The sequence below is a fragment of the Oryctolagus cuniculus genome, chromosome 13 (genome assembly GCF_051225735.1).
Source record: "Oryctolagus cuniculus isolate XC-2025 breed Fujian yellow rabbit chromosome 13, ASM5122573v1, whole genome shotgun sequence".
NCBI lineage: Eukaryota > Metazoa > Chordata > Mammalia > Lagomorpha > Leporidae > Oryctolagus > Oryctolagus cuniculus.
Genome location: NC_142879.1, coordinates 30,215,699 through 30,239,609, shown reverse-complemented (window position 1 = coordinate 30,239,609; position 23,911 = coordinate 30,215,699). Strand labels below are relative to the sequence as shown.

The 23,911-nt window shown below is 38.8% G+C and overlaps 1 protein-coding gene across 1 annotated transcript in view; it reads left to right on the top strand.

Moving 5' to 3' along the window:
* USH2A (usherin) overlaps positions 1-23,911 on the top strand; it is an 870,853-nt gene that overhangs the window by 479,561 nt on the left and 367,381 nt on the right. Inside the window, exons 34-36 of the mRNA XM_089312189.1 lie at positions 3,228-3,387; positions 4,745-4,916; positions 12,829-12,976. Of these exons, the coding sequence (XP_089168315.1) occupies positions 3,228-3,387; positions 4,745-4,916; positions 12,829-12,976 (480 nt within the window). The remainder of the gene's footprint in view (positions 1-3,227; positions 3,388-4,744; positions 4,917-12,828; positions 12,977-23,911) is intronic.

The following is a 23,911-nucleotide window of genomic DNA, read 5'->3' as shown; positions in this document are numbered from 1 at the left end:
ACTGCGGCTGGCGCATGCACTGCACTGATCCAAAGCCAGGAGCTTCTCCTGGTCTCCTATGCGGGTGCAGGGCCCAAGGACTAGGGCCATCCTCCACTGCACTCCTGGGCCACAGAAGAGAGCTGGACTGGAAGAGGAGCAACCGGGACAGAATCTGGCACCCCAATCGGGACTAGAACCTGGGGTGCCTGCGCCGCAGGCGGAGGATTAGCTATTGAGCCGCGGTGCCAGCCCACTATATTCTTTTTTTAAAAAGACTCAGAAGGCCGGCGCCGCGGCTCACTAGGCTAATCCTCCGCCTAGCGGCGCCGGCACACCGGGTTCTAGTCCCGGTCGGGGCGCCGGATTCTGTCCTGGTTGCCCCTCTTCCAGGCCAGCCCTCTGCTGTGGCCAGGGAGTGCAGTGGAGGATGGCCCAGGTGCTTGGGCCCTGCACCCCATGGGAGACCAGGAAAAGCACCTGGCTCCTGGCTCCTGCCATCGGATCAGCGCGGTGCGCCGGCCGCGGCGGCCATTGGAGGGTGAACCAACAGCAAAGGAAGACCTTTCTCACTGTCTCTCTCTCTCTCACTGTCCACTCTGCCTGTCAAAAAAAAAAAAAAAAAGACTCAGATTTTTAGACATTTCTAGACATTACTCTATTTTTGAGAAAAAAATGTGGGTATGGGGAATACAGATCTCCCTGTGGTGTTGTTGATTCATTATTCAACAAATAAAACTCCAATTAGTCATCCCACAAATCCTCAAGATATCATGGTGAATATGATAGAAAATATATCTCAGAATTTAAAAGAGTTTACATTCTTTTGGCAGGATATATAGTTAGGAAATGAATGACATGGTAATTTATGAATTTCTTTGGTAATTATGGTAAGGGACTGTACTAGGTGAAATGATAGAGAGAATCAGGATGATGGAGGGTTTTGTGGTTTGACTATTGAGGAAGGTAAACCTGAAGGCTGAGAAAAAAAATCAGCCAGGTACAAGGGAGAAAATAGATTTCATTAGAAGGAATAGTACCCCTCAAAGTCCTGGAAGAGTGAGCTTGCAGAGTTACAGGAACAGAAATATGTCATATGTGTGGGAGAAGAGAAAGTGTGTGTTCATTCAAATAGGATGTCACTGACCATTATTAGATTTCATTCTAAGAACAATGAAAGGTCACTGCAGATTATTATGTGGGAGAATCAAAAGATTATTCTTGGTCGATACAAGGGATTCAGAGTGATGGGATAGATGAGAGAGAAATTTCACTGAGTTTCTGCAGATCAGAGGGAGAAGATGAGTACAGAGGAATGGCAGATCCAATGTGTTAGCATGCAACCATGCTATAATTTTGGCCAAGACTGGCCCTGCTAGTAGGAATTGTTCATTGTCTGAAGTTTCCCTTCATTAAACAATGCAGTGATTATGCTCTCTTGGTATAAATCTGAGGCCAATGCTCTCATGATTTTTAACTTCTAAACTTTGATGGAATGTTGGTGCAACAGAAGGCACCCATTTTTGTCTCACTTATACGCATGTGGTACAGCTGCTGTCATCTTGGCTGAAGTTAGGTTAGAGTTCTGAGTACCTTTAAATATGAAGTGTTGATGGCAGTAATTGGTAAATTACAGGTTAGTTTATTCTAATGCAAGAGAATGCGGTGTTCATTGGAAAGGTAGACAGGTATAAAGTTCAGAGGAGGGACAGATTATTTCCAGCAAGATACTGTTCCACTCTTATGGCTATCTTTCATACCTAGCTGAAGGGTGCCTATATCTTCTCATTAATTAAATGTTTATTTTTTATTTCTTTTTTTTTTAAGATTTATTTAATTGAAAGAGTTACAGAGAGAGGTAGAGACAGAGAGAGAGGTCTTTCATCTGCTAGTTCACTCCCCAGATGGCCTCAACAGCAGGAGCTGCGCCGATCCGAAGCCAGGAGCCAGAAGCCTTCTCCAGGTCTCCAGGTCTCCTACGTGGGTGCAGGGGTCCAAGGACTTGGGCCATTTACTGCTCTCCCAGGCCATAGCAGAGAGCCAGATCGAAAGAGGAGCAGCCGGGACTAGAACCGGTGCCCATATAGGATGCCTGCACTTCAGGCCAGGGATTTAACCCGCTGCGACACAGTGCTGGCCCCCTAAATGTTTATTTTTTTAAAAAACACACATTTAAGCACCTGCTCCCCATGTAGGATCTCTGTCCTTAATGTGTAATACTATGCAAATTAATGGTAAAACTATTACTCACACAGTACTCTAGACTTTGTGGTCTTTGTGGGTGCAAACTGTTGAAATCTTTACTTAGTATATACTAAGTTGATACTAAGTATATACTAAGTTGATCTTCTGTATATAAAGATAATTGAAAATGAATCTTGATGAAGAATGGGGTGGTAGAGGGAAAGGGAGATGAGATGGTTGCAGGTAGGAGGGAGGTTATAGGGGAAAAAGTCACTGTAATCCAAAAGTTGTACTTTGGAAATTTGGATTTATTAAATAAAAGTTGAAAAAATACACATTTACAACCTACAATGTGCTCAGGATTGTACTAGAAACTGAAGATGTGAAACGATGTAGAACCATTCTCTCATGATGTGGATCAGATGGTTGTGTAAACAAATAATTATTGTTTTTTGAACGTTATGCTGAATGCCAGTACAAGGTACTGTGGGAGACAGAGGAGAGGACCAGAGTTTCATGTTGTGCTGTAGTGGTAGCCAGGAGTGTTAGGGACATCTTAAGAAAGCAACGGAGATCTGCACCGAATCAGGATAATTTGAAGGTCAAATACTGTAGTTGGTGAGCTGGACCTAAGAAGAAAGAAATTGGCTATTGAAATTACAAGCTCAGAGTCATTGTTACAAGCTATCTGTTGCATTTCAAGATCAGCTTCTATTGTTTTCAAATATACTTTAAAATAATTTAAATATCTCATTTTTAAACAGAGCCATTGAACTAAGACTAAACTCAGAAAATTACTTACGTGGTCATAGGTATTCAATAAAACAGTCAAATTGTTAAGATGAAAACTCAAAACCAGAGCTTTACTGACATTTGCCTATTGAAATAGAACCACAGTGTCATTAGGGATAAAACACCTTATACTTTCTTGCTACTGATTTTGGATAGCTATTGGTTCTCCTTTAAAATTTCAAGTGTTCTCAGAAGCAAAGATGTGAAGGAATGAGATCTCCTGAGTAAAAGTTTTGATGGTAAATAGATTTTTATTTCTCTCCACTCACTAGATTTAGGGGTATTTACACCCCACCAGTTTCTGCTCAGCGCATGCACACCTGTGGGATGTACAAACAGTGCCCAAGTCACGCTGCACACAGCGCAGCTGCCACCAGAGCATGTGGAGTCCCCGGTTCTGACTGTCCTGGATTCCAGAACGATTCACATACAGTAAGTCGAGACATCTCAGTCACACACTGGTTCATGCAAGAATCCCAGTGAGTTCAATCAGGAGAGGACTTGTGACATAAAATTAATTTTATTGTGATTAAATGCATAGAAGTGATTAGTTCAGTGGTTCTGGGAACCTTTGATTATCACTTACCAACTTAATTTCCATTTTGTCTTTGTGCAATCAGGCTGAGCTACATATGTACACAGAGGCTATGCAAAGTTCAGTAAGAGAGAAATTGACCACTTATGTGTCTGTCTTGGGTGTTGTACATTTGATGCATTATTTTTATTGATTTGGAATTATTGAATATACTGTACATTTACTTTTTCTATTTGAGTATAAATCAGGAACTTATTATTCCCTTTTCCTTGCACATACAGACCTATTCAAATTATTTAACATTACTGATTCTTGTCCATTTCCCAATACATGAGATATAAGCTATATTGTAGTACTCAGCTAAACTCTAATAGACTTTTCTTATTAACAGTTAATATTCACCCACACCTGTCTGTATTAGTCTGTTTTTTCTCACCTAAAAAGAATTTATACAAAATTATGTCATTTATTCAAATTGAAAAACACAGCACACATATCATGTACATTGCTCCATGTTTAAACTTTTCTGTTGGTTTTCAGTGTGCCCTTAACCTGAGTCACATTACTAACTGAAAAATATTTCCCATCATACATACTTCTCAATTTAAAAATTTCTTGTCTATTCCGCAATGTGCTCCTCTTATTCCCACAGATAGATTGTAACCCTCATCTGGAATACCCTCTTTTTTCCTTCTTCCCATCTAAAACTTTGTATTGAATGTAAAATTTTATGTATTGCAATAGTGTTTCACCTCATTCCAGAAGTCCTAACTGATTCTTCAACCCTTCCAATCCCCAACTTCTCTGAATTCTATAATTACACAGTAATCTGTGTTAGATTGCTAGGTTTTTCAAAAATTATGTCTCTCTCTCTCTTTCTCTCTCTCTCTCTCTCTCCCTCTCTCCCTCCCTCTCTCCCTCTCTCCCACTCATATATCATAAGTTCCAGATGTTCTACTTCTCCCAGTGCTTGTTTTATGGTTAGCTCCAAAATCAAGTATCCTCTCATGCAGTTGTGTATTTTAAGTGAATTCAAAATACAGTAGCTGGAGGACAGACTATGTTGTCTTTTCTTTATGTCACTCAGAGCAGGCATTTGAAAATGCTTGGTTGTTTTCTCAATTAAATCTCTTTTGAACTTTCACTGTGTTTTTTACATGGATCCAAGCCCATAAGTATCCTTTGGAAATCCTGCACATTTCAGTTTGGACTTGAATGAATGATGATGATTGTGTCATATTTTTCCATTCCCAGGTGGAAACAACCAAGGGAACTAAATGGAATTCTGGAACGTTATATATTATATATTTCAAATGATGCCCCTGATTTTGCCATGTGGGATGTCATCTATAACAGCACAGAACTTTTCCAGGATCACATGCTGCAGCACCTTTTCCCTGGTCATAAATATCTCATCAAGCTGGGAGTAAGTGACCTTGTTTATATCTCTTAGCACATTGCCACCCCTTCCTTTTCTTCTTCCCTTCCCTTAACCCCACTCGTTCTCCCTCTATAACTTAAAAAAAAGCAAAAACTGAAGCCCAGTGTATGACACAGGGGATTCAGCTGCCACCTTCAAAGGAGGCATCACATATCTGAGTGCAGTTCAAGTCTCAGCTACTCTGTCCACTTCAACCCAGCTTCCTGCCACTGAAGACAGAGAAAGATGGCCCCTGCCACCTATGTGGGGGACCATGGAGTTCCTGGCTCCTGGCTTTGGCCACACCCATATGTGGCTATTGTTACCATTTGTGTAGTAAACCAGCAGATAGAAGATCTCTCTCTCTCTCTCTCTCTCTTCAGCTCTCTGTTACTCTGCCTTTCAAATAAATCAATCTTTTTTAAAAAGCAAAATGCTCCAAAATTCCATGTATTCGTATTTATACTGAAAACTCACCTCACTCATTTGCCACATATGAATTCTATTGGTCTAATACCTACACATTTATTTTACACTATGTAAAACAATGGAATAATCTTCTGAGTCTGTAGATTTTTCTAAATGTAGTCTGCAGTTATCAGAAAGTATTATTTTTGTTATTTTAGAGCATGATAATTATTTGGAATTTTTTCTAAAATGCTTGGATTAATAAGCTTATTTCCCTGTAGAGCTTCTATTCACTTAATATGAATGAAAATGGTATGAAAATTTACATCTTATATTTGTAAATGAAAGTTTAAATGACCCCCAAACATTCTTGATTGTTATGATATTCTGGTTTACCCTGTGCTTCTATCTCAGAAGAGCAGTCCACTTAATAAAACAGCAGAATCAACATGGTTTAGAGGTTTCTTCAGAAAGACAATAACATTTTTAATGCAAAATAGCACTTTTATACAAAGGTCTTTTAAAAGACTTTGATATTACTGTGAAATTTATACTCAGTAGTTCCTTTTGTGTTTTTTTATGAAATATAATCTTTTTTAAGTTTAATAGCACATCTGAAAATAACTGAATATAAACATGAGATTGTCCCTATTTGTTTTAAACACACTCTTCATTTTATAGCAATTCCTATATAAGGATATTTGCTTTGATAAATGCCATAGAAAATATTCTGCTCTTGATTATGAATAAATTTACATTTATGTAGACACTGTGTATGCATTCATTTTACTTAACATGCTCTTGAATGCTCTAAATATTATAGCACAAGAAAATAAACCACATTCAACTACTGTTAACTGTCTGACTTGACACCACCAAACAAGGGCAATCAGACAATGCTGAAAATCCTGTTCATAGCCGATTCCATGTGCCTAGGTGTTCAGCACAGCCAGCACGCTTATAAAATGGCTCCTTTGCCTACAGTTTTATCACACAAAGAAACCTAAGAAGTGTGTTTAACCTGACTTGCAAAGGCGAACACATAAATCCGTGCTACTTTCAAAATAATAATAATATTAAAATCGAGATATGTCTCAATTGCTAAGAAGCAACCAAAATTAAACAGAAATTATCGTGCTCCGGGTTTTCATCAGAAGGAGGCAAATGACCTGAAAAAAGTTCTACAATTATTAGGATATTTTTGCAGTCAATCAAAATAGACCTCGAGTTCCTATATTTTATAAATCTGTAATAGCTGGAAAAGTAAAAACCATAGTTTCTGAAGACTATTCTCTTGAGTTTTTATTCAAATCCTTGCCACTAACTATATGGCCTAAAGCCAATTTTTTCAACCATACTGAGTTTTATTTTCTTCAAGCCTAAAATTAAAACATTAAATGGTTTTTAATGTCTTTTTGAGCCCTAAAATTCTATGATGTAAAAGGGCACCCACAAAAAATATTCTGTGGAGTCAGAGATATTTATCTGTCACTGAATAATGTAGGTGCAAGATATCACAAAAATGTGTAAGTGTCTGGCCTCTTTTTAAGGCAATGAATTTGCTCAAATTCTTTTCTTTTTAGATTTTACTTACTATTTGCTTATTGGAGAGGGAGAGGGAGAGGGAAAAAAGAGGGAGAGGGAGAGGGAGTAGGAGAGGGACAAGCTCCTACCTGCTGGTTCACTCCCTTAAAGCCTGAAAAGTCAAGAGCTGAGCCAGATCAAACCTAGGGGCTGGGAACCCAGTCCAGGTCTACCTCATGGGTGGCAGGGACCCAACTACTTGAGTCATCACCTGCTGCTTTCCAGGGTGCCCGTGAGCAGGAAGCTGGAATTGGGAGAAGAGGTGATACTTGAACTCAGACACATCCTTGTGGCTGTGCTCTGTAGCATCACAACCACCTGGCCAAACTCCTGCCCCTAGCACTGTTTTCAATTTCTCTCTGTTTAATAGGGCAAACATACTTTAATGTATTTTCAGAAAGTATTCAACAGAAAGTTTTTTTGTTTTGTTTTTGTTTCTGTTTTTACTTAATTCTGTTAAGCAGTAAATTAAATGAACCAGAACATTTTAGGTTCATCCTTGTTAATTGAGGAATCATTGTATATTTCACAGTTTCAACATAATAAGTAGCTTTCAAGGTCATTGGATTAGTAATGAAGATCAGGTTCTCAGTAAAGTCAGATGGCTGTTATACATTGTCGTAGAGTGTTGACCTAGTGCTGGAAAACAAAACAGACAGAAAACAAAGCCTTGAAGTGGCCTTTGGAATAGAGGGAGAAATATGGGGATTTGAATGACTGTAATTTACTCCAGGCCTGAGGCAGGAATGTTCTTTAATGTGGCTTCATTTAATTTCCCCTGTTTGATTGGATTTTAAACTCCTAAAACATAGACTGCATCTTTCAAAATTCTATCTTCAGGTTCAAACACAGTGCTGGGTAGACACTGGAAGCTCAGCAAACCATTCTTGACTGACTGAATGAATGAATGAGTGACAGCCAAGTACGTTTATTGCATAAAAACTGAGATTTTCAATGTGAATTAAATACATTGCTTGGAAACATCAGAGCACATGTTCTTTCTGCTCCAGGAAATAGTGTAACACGTTGCTATGTTCAATAAAGAGTTTTGAAGTTTGGTAACAGGTGATAGATTTTATTAAAGACTGGAAGCTAGCAAAGTATGAATACAAGCAGGTATCAAGATCAGTGTTGCTTGATAATATTCACATTCCTGCTAGCCACTTGGCATTTGATGAGTGCTAAATGTTACATATGTTACCATGAAAGATTGTTAGAAATAATGGACTTAACTTTTCAAAAGATCCTATGAATAAAGTGGTCTTACTGTTTTTCTTCACTGGGGCGTCAGATTCTGTTCCTGTTGCTCCTCTTCCAGGCCAGCTCTCTGCTGTGGCCTGGGAGTGCAGTGGAGGATGGCTCAGGTCCTTGGGCCCTGCACCCGCATGGGAGACCAGGAGGAAGCACCTGGTTCCTGGCTTCGGATTGACACAGCGCACCGACTGCAACGCGCAGCCGTGGTGGCCACTTGGGGGGTGAACCAATGGAAAAGGGAAGACCTTTCTCTCTGTCTCTCTCACTGTCTAACTCTGCCTGTCCAAAAAAAAAAAAAAAAAAATATATGCTGGATGCATTCTTCATACTCCCAGCCTCTACTTAACAGAGGATAAACAAGTGGAAAAGAGAATGCTAGTTTTAGATCTCTCTAATAGTCATGATTTCAGAAATAATTGATATACTTTTATGACTCATGCATTTCGTTATACTAAATTGAATCTCCTCTATTTAAGATCAAATGTTACTCCTCATTCCTGGGTAGTATGATGACTTTGTGAACTTTGTAAAATGACCATAGCTGATAAACACTATAGGAGATGGATTGAAAGAACTCATTTTAATGGCTTCCAGACTTTCTTTCATCCATCTCACTATTTTGTTTATTTTTTCCAAACCAGAATTTTAATCAGCCTTCAACTCTTGAAGGCAGTGGCCTCTGGTACAGGCAGGTCAAACTGGAGACCAATTGGTACCATTTCATTACAATGATGTCAGTAGAAGAGACCAAAGGAAACCAACTTTATGAATGTTTGTTTCCTCACTAAAGGAACACAATTGCATGGCTTACTCAGGCCCTGTAAGTCTAAAGCCCAAGGGGAAAAAATGGCCAAAAAACAATCAAATAACTTACAGGCAGTGCTGTGATTTCTGCAGACTTATCAACTGGTTCACTGTAGGGAAAATTATCCCACACATTGCTGAGCTATTTTAAGGGCCTCCTTTGTTAAGTCATTAGTTTTCAGATCTCAGATGATCCAGTCCAAAGAAAAGTCCTTTCAAACCCAGGAATGTTTTTATAGTTTTAATGATATGTGATCATTTTAAAATTTACTGCCTATGAATGAAATTTTCATTTGCAGCTCTTGCCCATATTCCTGCTGAGCTATTTTCTTTTTACTTTTTTTATTTGTTGAACTCTTTATTTAATGGATCATTACGCCTTTTACTATAATGTAAATTTAAGATATGTTATCTCAAAAATAAAACAGGGAAAAACATACAATTTTCAAAACAAAGTCAATTTTAATTCACATTGTTTTTAAAAACGACTATATATTACTATAATGCAATGTTTCCTTTGCCACATGTTTTTAAAGTTTTATTTATTTATTTGAAAAGCAGAGTTACAGAGAGGCAGAGGCAGAGAGAGAGAGAGAGAGAGAGAGATCTTCCATCCACTGGTTCACTTCTCAAATACCTGCAATGGCCTGGGGTAAGCCAGGCAACAGTCAGGAGCCAGGTGGGTGGCAGGGACCCAAAATACATGGGTCTTCCATCATCTGCTGCCTAACCAGGTGCATTAGCAGGAAATCAAATTGGAAAACAGAGGATCTGGGGCTCCAACAAGCACTCTGAAAAGGGATACAGGCAATACCAAGCAGTGGCTTGCCCAGCCGTGCCACAACACCTGGCCCTATAGTGCAGTATTTATTGAGGGAGAGTTAATAGGATAAATTTTTTAGGACATAAATAAGGAAAATGAATAGTGACAAATAGACAATCAGAATTAAAACCCAATATGTAAGATGTTTCTACATTTTTTGTACCCTAAGGGAAAAATCTAGAAAATGCAACCAGATAGATATCCTCTCCTTATAGCCCTCCCCCCCAACCAGGACTGTAAAAAATGTTCTTCGATTAATTTTTCTTTGATGACTCAACTCTTATGGTGTCTTTTTCTGCCATGTTTTCTGGTGGACTTTCAGCACATTTGAACCATGTATTTGTTTTTCTTTAATCTCCCGACATTAATCTGCCAGCAGTTATTTACTAGGATGGCAGTGCTATGTCCTATAGCTTTAAGTCAGGGTTTGGCTACATGCTCTACTGATTCCTCTTGATTTGCAAATATTCCATTCTCAGGAGGAACCTGAGTTTTCTCTTGCATATATGCACATGCCACCACTTAGAATTAGAGAAAACCCATGGAGATTAATCAGGTCCTCAACCTTACTGCAGTTTCATGCACAGGCCACAGTTTAACCCATCTGAAACTTAACCTGATGAGAAATCCTGCTGTATTCTGAACATGGGAACTGCAACTGAGCTTTTTTTTTTTTTTTTTTTTGAGAATAAATTATTGTCTATAACTACAATGAAGAATCCGCAACTAGTTGCAACAACTTTGCAAGTAATATTAAACTTTAAAATAAAGGCATACCTAAAAACCAGTAATCAGGCCGGCGCCGCGGCTCACTAGGCTAATCCTCCGCCTTGCAGCACCGGCACACTGGGTTCTCGTCCCGGTCGGGGCGCCAGATTCTGTCCCGGTTGCCCCTCTTCCAGGCCAGCTCTCTGCTATGGCCCAGGAATGCAGTGGAGGATGGCCCAAGTCCTGGGCCCTGCACCCCATGGGAGACCAGGAGAAGCACCTGGCTCCTGCCATCGGATCAGCGTGGTGCGCCAGCAGCAGCGCGCCGGCCACGGCGGCCATTGGAGGGTGAACCAATGGGAAAAGGAAGACCTTTCTCTCTGTCTCTCTCTCTCACTGTCCACTCTGCCTGTCAAAAAAAAAAAAAAAAAAAAAAAAAAAACACACAGCAATCCACCCACTAACTTTAAGGAAAGGAATATTGACTGTTAAGTATCAGAAAATCATGTCCTCTGTGGCTGACACTGTGGTGCAGCAGGTAAAGCTGCTACCTGCAGCACTGGTCTCTGGCTGGTTCAAGTCCTGGCTCCTCTGCTTCTGATCCAGCTTCCTGTTAAAGCACCTGGGAAAGCAGCAGATAGCCCAAGTGCTTGGGCCCTTGCACGAAAGTGGGAGACCTAGATGAAGCTCCTGGCTCCTGGCTTCAGCCTGGCCATGCACTGACCAATTGCATCCATTTGGGAAGTGAACTAGTAGTTAGAAGATCTCTCTCTCTCTCTTTCTCTCGCTTGCTTTCTCTCCCCATCTCTCTGTGTCTCTCCCTCTTGCTATGTAACTCTACCTTTCAAATAAATAAATCAATCTTAAAAGAAAATTATTCCCTCTGTGTCAAATTAAAAAGCAATGGACAGTCCTAAAGTAATAAAGAAATGCTTTCATTTTGCATGTTAGTGATACCTATTTTCCATGAAAATTGGCTAAATAACTACTTTTATGTTGTCCTTCATTTTCTTATGGACTTTGATAAAATTTAGTGGTTTTTTGAAAGAGTCTGAAATCTCCACATGTCCATTGTTGCTGTCATCTTAAAAGATACTGACCAAAGCTTAAGGACAGTTTCTAAATACCATTGTTACTTAAGGTTATAATTGGCAGTATTTGCTAGCGAATGTAGCCTTATATGTATGTCCCCATTCTCTGGTGGAGGGCTTGTCTAGTAAATTCAGTAACTACCTGAAGTTTATTATGAGAGTGTTCACAGTTGTCTCTGTGTCTCTTGATCACGTGTGTTACCAGTTCCAGCATCAGTGATAGGTTAGTAGGGAGCAGGGAGTTCCGTGATCACTTCATGTTTGGAGCCAAGTTCTAATGAAGCCCATCTTTTCTGACATAGAAATAAATTATTTGACTCTCTAAGTCATTCAATATTCACTCAACAACTGCTTTATATTGATTGACTGATAAGAAATATTATTTAATATTGGTGTTATGCTATAAACCTATTGGTGATGCTATATTAAGGAAAAGACCATTGTATGATGTTCTCCACCTTCACTATGCCAGAAATCACCCTTTTAAAATAAAGTTGAAATTTATTTATTTTATTTATTTGAAAGGCAGAGAGACCAAGACAGAGAGAGGGTCAGAGATGGATGAAGTTTTCCATCCACTGGTTCACTCCTCAAATGTAGGCAACAGCGGGGGCTGGGCCAGACCGAAACCAGGAGCTGGGAACTCAATATAGGTTTCCCAAGTGGAAGGCAAGGGAATTCAATGCTTAATCCATTACCCTCTGCCTCCCTGGGTACACAGTACCTGCAAGCTGGAGTCAGAAGTGGGAGAAACCAGTGGTTGAATGGAGGCATCCAGTATGGGATGCAGGTGTTCAAGTAGTGTCTTAGACATTGAGCCAAAGAAACCACTTTTCTGTTGTGGAGAAGTCTTTGGCCCCTAGTAATTTGCTCATGTGTGTGTGAGTGTATGCATTTGAGTGTGTGTGTGAGTTTATTGCATTCCAGGAAGTTTTGTACAAGGCTAATTTTAAAGGTCTACGTACCCACTCAGTACTTCTACATGCCCTGTGTCTCTATGGCCTTTCTGAATTCATACATGCATACATTCTGGATTGTTGTCTGGTTATTGGAGATACCATCTCGTGTCCTTAAAACAAAAGCAAGCTAATTAAATGTCAAGCCTTAGTGGTGACACAAATTTATTACAGGGAGTAAAGGGAGAGTTATGTAAAAGAAATCGGAACTTTTTTTATGATTTCTCTTGTGCATGTAAAGGTTGTAGACCCAGAGTAAAACATGTTTTTTTGCATTTCTGTTTATTCAGGCTTGCACAGGTGGTGGGTGCACAGTGAGTGAGGCCAGTGAGGCTGTAACCGATGAGAACATTCCCGAGGGTGTGCCAACTCCCAAGGCCCACTCATATTCACCTGACTCCTTTAACATCTCCTGGACTGAACCCGAATATCCGAATGGTAAGTGAACTCTTTTAGCCTCAAGTTAAAAAGATGATTAGCAAAGGTAAATTAATATTCTAAATGGCAGCTTATATGTGGTGCTTAATTTTTAATGATCATTTTAGCACATAAAATACCTGAGATAGTATCATTGTCTGTAGTTGGGAAGATTGTGGTTTTTAAGCTAACTCAGAATTTTGGTGGCTCAAAAGTGCTCCCTTTTGATAGTTCTTGTGTACTGCATCCTGTTGTTTCCTGTGCTCCTGGAGAGGTGACAAGAACAAACGAGGATTCCCAAAGAAGGCCTGACATTGTGGTTTCAATGACTTTCTGTTTTCGACGGCCATTCGTTTTTCCTTGGAGAAGCAGAGAGGTGGAAAGTTCATGTACATACCGTGTTGCAAAATGTTTGGATTTAATAAGTTCATCTTAAAAGAGGACACTCCTAACTCTGTGTTTTTAACTATACCTTTTCTAAGTATTCCAACATGGAGTTTTTAAACTATGCATACCTTAAACATCCACACATTCACAGGTCTTTAAAGTGGATTGTATGCATTTCTAAGCAATACATAAACATCTTTGTATATTTAGTGACTTAACCTAGACAGTTAAATTTCATTAAAATGAAATGTCATTATGAAGAGTTTTTAATAATTTTGAGTAGCATTGCTTTATTCATTTGTTGGAAATATATTTAAGATTCAGACAACATAGTGCTATTTTTTCACACCAATAGAGACTTGCATGACATTGGATTTCCTTCTTTTCTGAGACAAGTATCAAGGAGACTTATTATATCATAGAAATTATTTTATGTAACTCATTACTGAAAATTGAAGCAGACTCTTTGAGCGTATCCAAAAAGAATAAAGGAAAAAATTGCAGTTTTATTAGTTTGTCTTATGTTTACTATGATATTAATTATTCCAGCCATCTCATTTTAATTAAACTTTTGGCAAATGCATAGATATATTTGAGGTAATGAACAGAGCTCTAATAATTAGAGTGAGTGATTATCTCTGCTACTGAAGTTATCCTGTACTATTACACATTTCCTAATAAAAAATAAATGGATGTCTATTTGATACTATATTAAGCAGTCAAAAATCTTGTCACACTTCTTGCTGCACAAAGAAATCTATTCCATAGGTACCAATGAAAATATTAATGATTTATTCCAAGGGGCTTGCTGTTAAATGCTATTGCATGATTTGCATAGCAGAGTGCTTCCTTCATCCCAGTTGGTACTTGTAACTGGAGCGCAGGAATACACTCAGAATTCTTGATTGTTTACAGATACTCTTGCCACATTTCAAAGATCTTTGTTAGGCTTTGGGCATGTGCAAGCCGCTTTATAACTTACTTTTAAAATAAGTCCATTGAACAAGAGGAATTTGGAAGGTATTTGAGGTTTGTGTTAACACTTTGATGACTTTCTAAATTCTTGTGTTCAGCCACAGTAGAATTTTCAGTTTTTACTGAAGCACCAATTGTTAGATATTTAAAAAGTAGTTTTGTTAAGAACAAGAAACCAAATGACTTCTTTACAGCTTCTCTCCCCTTTTCCAAGTTTTCATTGTTTCATTTCTGTGTCCATTGTTAGGAGAGGAAGAGCATGATTATGGAAAAGCCTCTTGTCCTGGGTTCACTCCCCTCCCTGCCCCCCAACCACCAATCCTCCCAAATACCAAAACTATTGTTAAAGAAATTCTTCTTTGAAATTTTTTATTTATATATTTTTTCATTTTATTTGAAGTGCAGACACACACACACACACACACACACAGAGGCAGTCAGATAGCTTCCATATACTGATTCATGTCCCAAATGCTTGCAATAACTGGGGCTGGGTCAGCCTGAAGCCAGGAGCCTGGAACTCAATTCAAGCCTGCTAACTTGGGTGTCAGGGTTCATTTTACACCATATGCTACATTGTGGTTGCTTTCTAGTTTTGTTTTGTTTTGTTTTGTTTTTTTTTTTGAGATTTTCTCTCTATATATACATCTATAAAAAGCAGAGTGAGAAAGAGAGAGATAGAAAGATCTGCCACCCACTGATTGACTCCCCAAATGTGTGTAACAGTAAGGGCTAGGCCAGGCCTAAACCAGGAGCCAGAGACTCCATCCAGGTCTGTCATGGGGGTGGCAGGGGCCCAAGTATTTGGGCCACCTTCTGCTCTCTTCCCAGACACATTAGCAGGAAGCTGGATCAGAAGTGGAGCAACCAGATTTGAAGAGGCGCTCTGATATGGGATGCCAGCTTTGGGAGCAGTGGCTTTAACTCGCTTCACCACAATTCCAGCCCTGCTTTCTAGTGTTTGACTATGCTGCAGAAGAATAATACAATTATAGGATTTAATAGACTTCATTACTATGTTACTAATAAAAACCCTTCAAATGATTTAAATTTTGTTTCCCATGCACATCTGATCATTAAAACAATCTTGATTGAAGAAGCCGACTCTAGGATTCTACCACGAATATTTTGAGTACTCAGGATCTCCCCAGGCTATAGGCATCAACATGCTGATAAGCATTTAATACCCTATCCAGGGAGCCGTCTTTGCTTAGACTCCTTCTGGATGCTTCCATGTGGATTTCTACAACTTCTTAAACTCAACATACCTGAGTTAATTTCTCTCTGGACTCTGCCTGCCTACTTTTTCTCCTGTGTTTCTTCTCTCACTCATTCATACAAACCACTGTGTCAGCCAGAAGCCCAACTTCATGACTACCACCCTCAAGTCACCTCCGACTTCTATCACTGCACCACCCCTGGACTATACTCTTCTAATGAGAGCTACTGATATCTTTGCTAACCCAGATAATTTGTGTAGCCTCTATATACCTTATGGAAATCTGAGTTTGTTTATTCAGAACATACATGTTGATGACCTCCTAGGTGCCATCACAATTGATACATATACAGGAGATATCAAGATGAATTTGCTATGTCTTTGATTGCAGGGTATCCGAGTCCCATGAGGGAAACATCCATGTAAACAGATGCTCACACAGTCAGGCACGCACCAGGTACCAAGCGCATGGAGAATCAGCTTCCTAGGAGCCCTCTGGGCTGTGGGAGTGCATCTCCATTAAGATGTTGGCAGGTCCAGAGATGCACATGCATATGATCTGTGATCACCTGTAGCAGGTACATCTTGCTTGGTTTTGTGCACTCAGACTCCAAAATTGTGATCCTGCTAGCTGTGAACCAAAGCAGATTTTTTTTCATTAGAACTTTAAAAAAAACAAGGAAAAATATTGGTTGAGAATAATTAAGCTTTCTGGAATGAGAGCTACGTATATTTTCCATATAAGCCTAGATGGTGGCAAAATATAAAACCTATAGAAAGACTTTGATATAAGTGTTTAGTTCTTCTTGCCCATCAAGCAATTGGTAGCATTTAGCCAGCACTACTTAGCAAACAGACTCTGCTTTTCATAACTGATTCTGATTTGAATGATCCACTCCTTCTCTGAAGACTGGTGATGATACTGAACCAAGGGGCCATGAGAACAGCCTCTGTCCTTGTGGGTTCAGTTCTTTTATTGTCTTCCAAGCTGGGATGCTTGCTCATTGGTTGCACACATGCTTCATGTGCTCAGGGAATTGTTCCTGTCTTGTTTTGTTTTTCTTTGTTCACTACTATACCAGTAACTCCAAGAATAGTATGTCAAACGAAATAGGTGCTCAGGTAAGCATGCATTCATTGCCACTACCTAAAACAGCAGATGGGGCTGGTCTTGGGCACAGCAGTGAAGGCACTGTGTCAGATACCTGTGTCCCACATCTGAGTGCCTGGGTTTGAGTCCCAGCTCCACATTTAATCCCACCTCCCTGAGAATGTTCTCCCTGGGAAACAGCAGGTGAAGACTCAAGTACTTGGGTCTCTGCCACACAGGTGAGAGACCTGGATTAAGTTCTGGGTCCCAGGCACTTGGGGAGTGAGCCAACAGATAGGAAGTCTACTTCTGTCTGCCTCTTTCTTTTTTCTCTGTTTCTCTCTAACTCTCAAATGAAATGAATATATCAATAAATACAAATTTGCAGAAAGCAGCAAATGCTGGTGAGAATGTAGAGAAATTGAACCCTCAGGTACTGTTGCGAGGCATGTAAATGGTGCAGTTGCTATGGAAAATAGTACGAGGTTTCCTTAAAAATTAAAAATATAGTTGTCGTATGATCCAGATTTGTTGCTTTTAGTGCATATCCAAAAGAATTGAAAACAGACTCTCAGAAAGGTATTCGTACCACCATGTTCACTGCACCATTATTCATAATAGCCAAGAGGTGGAAGCAACCAAAATGTCTATGGCATATACATGACAAATGGGATTAAAAGATAAGTTTATTTTGGTACAAAAATTTTTGAAATCCATGCAGCTTCTTTTTTAACATGCATTTTCCATGAACTTTTAGAAGATCCCATATACAATAGAACATTAGCCTTAAAAACAAGAAAATTCTATCACATATTATAACCTGGGTGAAACTTGGCCACATGATGACAAATGGAACAAGCCAGTTCCAAAAAGACAAATAGTGTGTGATTCCATGCACGTGAAGCATCTATAGTAGCCAAATACATGGAAACAGAAAGCAGAGACAAAGGTACCAGAAGCTGTATGAAAGGGAGCCAAGAGAGTTGCTATCCACTGAGTAGAGTTTCCGTCTTCCAAAATAAAATATTCTAGAGATCTGTTACACAGCAATATGCATGTAGATAATACTACACCATATACTTACAGTGAATATGGTGAATTTCATATGATTTCGTTAGCATTATAAAATACTGATGATATAAAGAAGGTGGAATAAGACACTATAAACTTTTTTTTTTTTTGGACAGGCAGAGTTAGACAGTGAGAGAGAGAGAGAAAGAAAGGTCTTCTTTTTTCTGTTGATTCAACCCCCCCAAATGGCCGCTATAGCTGGCGCGCAGTAGCCGGCGCTGTGCTGATCCAAAGTCAGGAGCCAGGTGCTTCCTCCTGGTCTCCCATGCGGGTGCAGGTCCCAAGGACCTGGGCCATCCTCCACTGCACTCCTGGGCCACAGCAGAGAGCTGGCCTGGAAGAGGAGCAACCGGGACAGAATCCGGCACCCCGACTGGGACTAGAACCTGGGGTGCCGGCGCTGTAGGCTGAGATTAGCCAAGTGAGCCACCGTGCCGGCCTACACTATAAACTTTTCAGGCAGGGGCAAAAAATTAAGGATTGTGTTACAGCAAGGTAACACAAATGTATTAATTAATAATCACATAAAGGCAGATGCATAAAATAGGTATTTGTTAAACATGAGATCAGACCATTTGGTCTGTATTAGGACTCACTTTTCTCATATAACAATATGGTGGGAGCATTTTTCCTAGGCACTTAAGTGTAGCTTGATCTCATTCTTTCAAAGGGCAAAATTGATGCCCTCTAAGTGAAACCACAGCTTCCCCATCCCCTCTTTTCTTGATGGACATTTAAGTTCCTACCATGTTTCTATTACAAATAGTGCTGCTTGCTAATAATCGCCTCAGTCTGCCAAGTACAGTCTTTAAGTACCGACTCATTATCACTTGATTCACACCTAAGGCTTTGCTCCCTTTCAAATATGTCCTGCCTAATTCTAGTCCCTTGCTTCTCATACCTGCAAAAGTGATGGTATGACACTGCAGCCCTGTGTCTCTCTAATCAGAGTCCTTTGCACCCATGTTCTCTCTGGCAAAGGTGTTCTTTCCCTTCTAGAAATTCAGGTAGGATTTAAAATCCTCTATAAAGAGCTACTGCTCAGTCGAGGTTATGAAAGAATCCTCTATTATGTAGGACCTTGACTCTTCCTTTGTAATACCATTAGCCATCAAAGAGAAGTAGCAGGAAGGATTACTGTCTAAGAAATTGGTGACCTGTATTGTGTGGATTACAATTGCATATCATAATTAGAATTATGCTTTTGAGAGTTTCTAAATTCTCATGAGCCGTATTCCCTTTTAGAAGCTTAGGCCTTACAATCTTGAAATATGTTTTTTCCTGGTACCTGAAGTCTACTTTGCTAAAATGGTATGGTTATCTAACTATGCCACACTTATTCTTCATTATTTAAATTAACACTGCAATGTCACTTAAAAGTGATAAGCTAATTAGCAAGTGTGTTTTTTTAAAAAACACCAAGTAAAAATATAGAATATGAAATTCTTATCCTTCATTAATAGTTGTAAGTTCTTAAAACTATCCTCTCTTCCTGAGTGACTCTATGTAAAATAATTTCCCTGTGCAAGTACATGCCACCTGAGGGCAGGGATCATACGTTTTTGTCATCTGCTGTGGTCCCAGACCTTGACAAAGTGTCAATCACAGAGTTGATGGGTTTTAAAAGGCTGTTGAATGAGTTGTTTACCAATGATGGGAATAATCATAAGACATTGTGTTGAGGTGAGAAGCACATGCAGTCATTCATAAATGCACATCTGACAATTATGCAAATTAAGTGGGATGATTTCAAAACTAGTGGAGGGGAATCTCCTTCTTGGCCTTCTGAGGGTTTAAAGCACACACTAAGAAACTCAGTTCCTTAGCTGAGATTTCATCAGCTAATGTGAAGATATTCTGGTAATGTGTAGATATTCTGAAGAGAGATACCACACAGAGTTGTATCTGCTTGGGATGTATTGATATGAAAAGATATATTATTACTGCAGTCAGGATTTGTTAATGTCACAATGGGTACATTAAGAGAGGACCAGGATCCCAGGGCCTCATGAGAAATGAAGGGTATATGAGGAACCCATAGCCCCTAGCCTGTCCCTAATTCACTCTTTTGTATTGTCACAGCTTTGCAAGAATTTATATGTGGCTATGTATCAAGAGGTGGCAATTGTGTAAGTAAGAACAGGAAAACTTTAGGAGACTAATTGTTTTTGTAGATTTTGGAAACTGGTATAGACTTACAAAGATGATAGCAAGTTATTAAAAAAAAGCTTAATTCAGTTTTTTGAGCATACCCATTATTTCAGGTATGGGCGGCAGAGAAGCCAGTTTATATAGCGCTTTTATACACACTGTCTATATGTTATCCTTCATATTAACAAATGATGCAATAGAAATAAATTTTTATAATTTATATACATGAAGGTGTGGGCATGAGTATTAATTAAGTACTCCATGCACACATAGAAATGAGCATTTGATTTCCTGGTAACACTAATAGTAACAATAACTACAGTTCATATCCATTTACTAGACACCTTATTTAACTAGCCCATGAAGTAGATATTGTTATCCCAGTGTTCACATGTAGATATTCAGATTCATAAGTATTAAATAATTTAAACTACTCAAAATAAATGCACCTCGTTAAGTACAAATGTAATATAAAAGAAGCTTTGAATAACAAAATTTTTGGTTTTATTCACTACCCTATTCTGTCTCTATTTTTTGTAGAAATGCTCATAATGTAGGATTCCATCTGGTCATGTGAAAAAAAAGACATTTTTTAGTTCCTTGTTCAGTGTCTTGTTCTCAGAATCACTACTCAAAATTCATAAGATCTCTGTTCTGATTTTTCCCTGGTTTTAAAGAAATAATTTCTTAAAACTTTTTTATTTTGAAATAACTTTATTATAACTAGTCAAAATATGAGTTATTTTCTTTCCTGGAAATGCTGTTTTAATAGGTGAAATGGATATGGAATTCAGTGAATCACTTAGGAAAACTGCCTGACAGTTTTGAGCAAACCTTGTGTAACTTTTATGAAACACCTCCAATCAGTTTGTCAGGTAGAATTTCCCAAGCACAGTCTTTTTTAGATTCTGTTGATTCCATTTTTAGGAGAGCATAACAGTAATAAGGCATTATTCCACAAGGTGAAAGCTCTTCTCTCTTTTCCTTTTTAATTGAAGGATCAAGTATTCACAGAGGGAGATATCTGCCACATTCAATCATCATCTGGACCTTAGGGGAACCTTCCGTTGATATTCATATTGCCATTGGCACTGGAAAAAAACAAACAAATATGTTTGGAGCATCTATATTCACAATGCATGTTATTTTTATGATACACTAAAGCATTGTTGTTTAATTCTTACAGTAAACAGAGTTCTTCAGTGTAAATAGAGATACCTTGTATTAAATTTACATCGTATTGTACTTGTATTGAATTTCCTTGGTTCTATATGACAACCTATTGAGCACCTCAGAAAATACAATTTGACATAACATGATGAAGAGGCACAAATATATATATCCCAGTGGATGTGCTTTATGGACAATTATGATTCAGCTTCCCTGTGAAAATTAAACACCTTAAAAATCTATCATTATGGAATGAGAGAGGTGATAAACTTGGAAATGCTTGCATTGAACAGCCAGTGGAGACTAAGTATCCTTTTTGTGGATTGGCCATTGAAGAACTGATTGCATAGAACTGGATTAAAGAACCTGAGGCTCTTTATCATATAGCATAATAAGGTTTTATTTTCTTGTAGCTACCTTACTGGCAGATGGTATGAGGGCATTCCAAAAAAAACGTGGGTAAAATAGAAGTCATATATAAGTTTATTTTGTTTGGCATGGATTTTGAAAATCTATGCAATTTTTTTTCATAATACACAAATGTCATAAACTTTTTGAAGTGTCCTCATATAATACATGAGTGGTTTTATTAATGTAAAGTAGAAAATCATACACAAGTTAATTGTGTTTATTAGGGTTACATTATCAGTTAGGAAAGCAAGGACATACTTCTTAAAATGTCGACCTTGTTATCTGCAAGGGATGGAAAGGGTAGCAATAAGGGACTCATGGATGATTGCTTGAATGCTGGGAGTATTCTATTTCTAAAATATGTTTCTTTATTTTCCTGTACTTGAAATGCAGAGTAACACACACATACACACATTCAATCACAGAGGGAGGGAGAGAGGAAGAGAGAGAGGAAGAGAGACCTTGCATCCATTGTTTCAGTCTCCAAATGCCCATGATAGGACTCAGCCAAGCCAAAGCCAGGAGCCCTGAACTCTGTCCAGGTCCTCCATGTGGGTTGCAGGGGGACAAGCACTTGATCCATCACCTGCTGTGATGTATTAGCAGAAAATGGGAGTGGAAATGGAGTAGCCGGAACTCAGACTGCTCTCTGAAATAGGGGTCCTAAGCAGCATCTTAACCAACTGTACCATGACACCCCCTCCATATTTTTTAATCTACCTGATTATTGCATGTGTTTTTGCTTTTTAATTTGTCAATAAAATATTTATGTTTAATGTGCTTTTCTATGTTTTATTTTGTGATTTTTTTAAATGTCAAAAAATAGGAATAGAGAAACTGTCAAGTAGAATGTCCTATGTACTGTAGGACTCACTGCATCGGTGCCAACTGTAACTCTACCTCTCACTAGCTGTGTATTCTTGGACAAGTTATTAGCCTCTCTGAAGTATATTTTCTCATCTGTAAAGGAAAAACTAATACCCATGCCATTATCAAGTCCCCCCCCCCCCGAGGATTAAATGATACCTGATGGAGCCACTAATGTGATTGTTAAGTTTCAGTATGAAATTCCTCACTTTCAAGCATTTGTCTCTTCTCTTCTGTCATGCTCCCCTGCAGGAAATTTTTTTTAAAAAGATTTATTTCATTTATCCAGAGTTGAGAGAGAGAACTTTCATCTGCTAGCTTACTCCCCAGATGGCCACAATGGCCAGGGCTGGGCCAGGCCATAGCCAGGAGCCAGGAGCTTCTTCCAGGTCTCCCATATGGGTGGCAGGAGCCTAAGGTCTAAGGACCTGGGTCATGCTTTCCCAGGCATGTTAACGTGGAGCTGGATCAGAAGTAGAGCAGCCAGGACTCGAACTGACACCTATATGGTATGTCAAGCACTGCAAGCTTAACCTGTTATATAACAATGGCAATTCGTACAGAAGAGTATTTAATTACTGCATTTGGAGATACTTGTAGAGTCATATGTGGTTGTATGAAATAACTCAGTTTTCCCCAATGCACACATATTCTGAAGCTATAGTGCAATAACAATGTAACTGAGGTTTTCACTTTGCTACAGTTGGAATACAGGATAATACTGTCACAGGGCATAACTTTTGTTGTTGCTGAAAACCAATCCTCTTTTAGTCAGTAATACGAAGAAATGAGTTCTTTGGCATCAAATGTCTATGAGTTTTTCATTGCTAATGTCATTGTCCATTTCTGATAAAGGTAGACCCTTCCTTATTCTGATAGTGTTCTTATCATACCATACCACAGTCAAACAGCACAGCTCTGTGCATTATATATGTTTTTGTTTTTTGGTAGTTTTAACTATGTTATTTTCCCCTCTTTCAGTCTATTTTATCTGTGATTCTTTTTTTTAACTTTTATTTAATGAATATAAATTTCCAAAGTACGATTTATGGATTACAATGGCTTCCCCCACATACCGTCCCTCCCACCCACTACCCTCCCCTTTCCCACTCCCTCTCCCCTTCCATTCACATCAAGATTCATTTTCGATTATCTTAATATACAGAAGATCAGCTTAGTATACATTAAGTAAGGATTTCAACAGTTTGCTCCCACACAGAAACATAAAGTGAAAAATAATAGATGATTTTTTTTAAATGATGATGAAATCAGATCAGACCTATTGTCATGTTTAATCCCAGTGAGAGTCAAGTTGGAAGTTGATAATTTCTTTTTTTTTTTTTTTTTACAGAGGATCAGTTTAGTATACATTAAGTAAAGATTTCAACAGTTTGCACCCCCATAAAAACACAAAGTGAAATATATTGTTTGAGTACTCGTTATAGCATTAAATCTCAATACACAGCACATTAAGGACAGAGATCCTACATGAGGAGTAAGTGCACAGTGACTCCTGTTGTTGACTTTACCAATTGACACTCCTGTCTATGGCATCAGTAGTCTCCCTATGCTCCGGTCATGAGTTTCCAAGGCTATGGAAGCCCTCTGAGTTCTC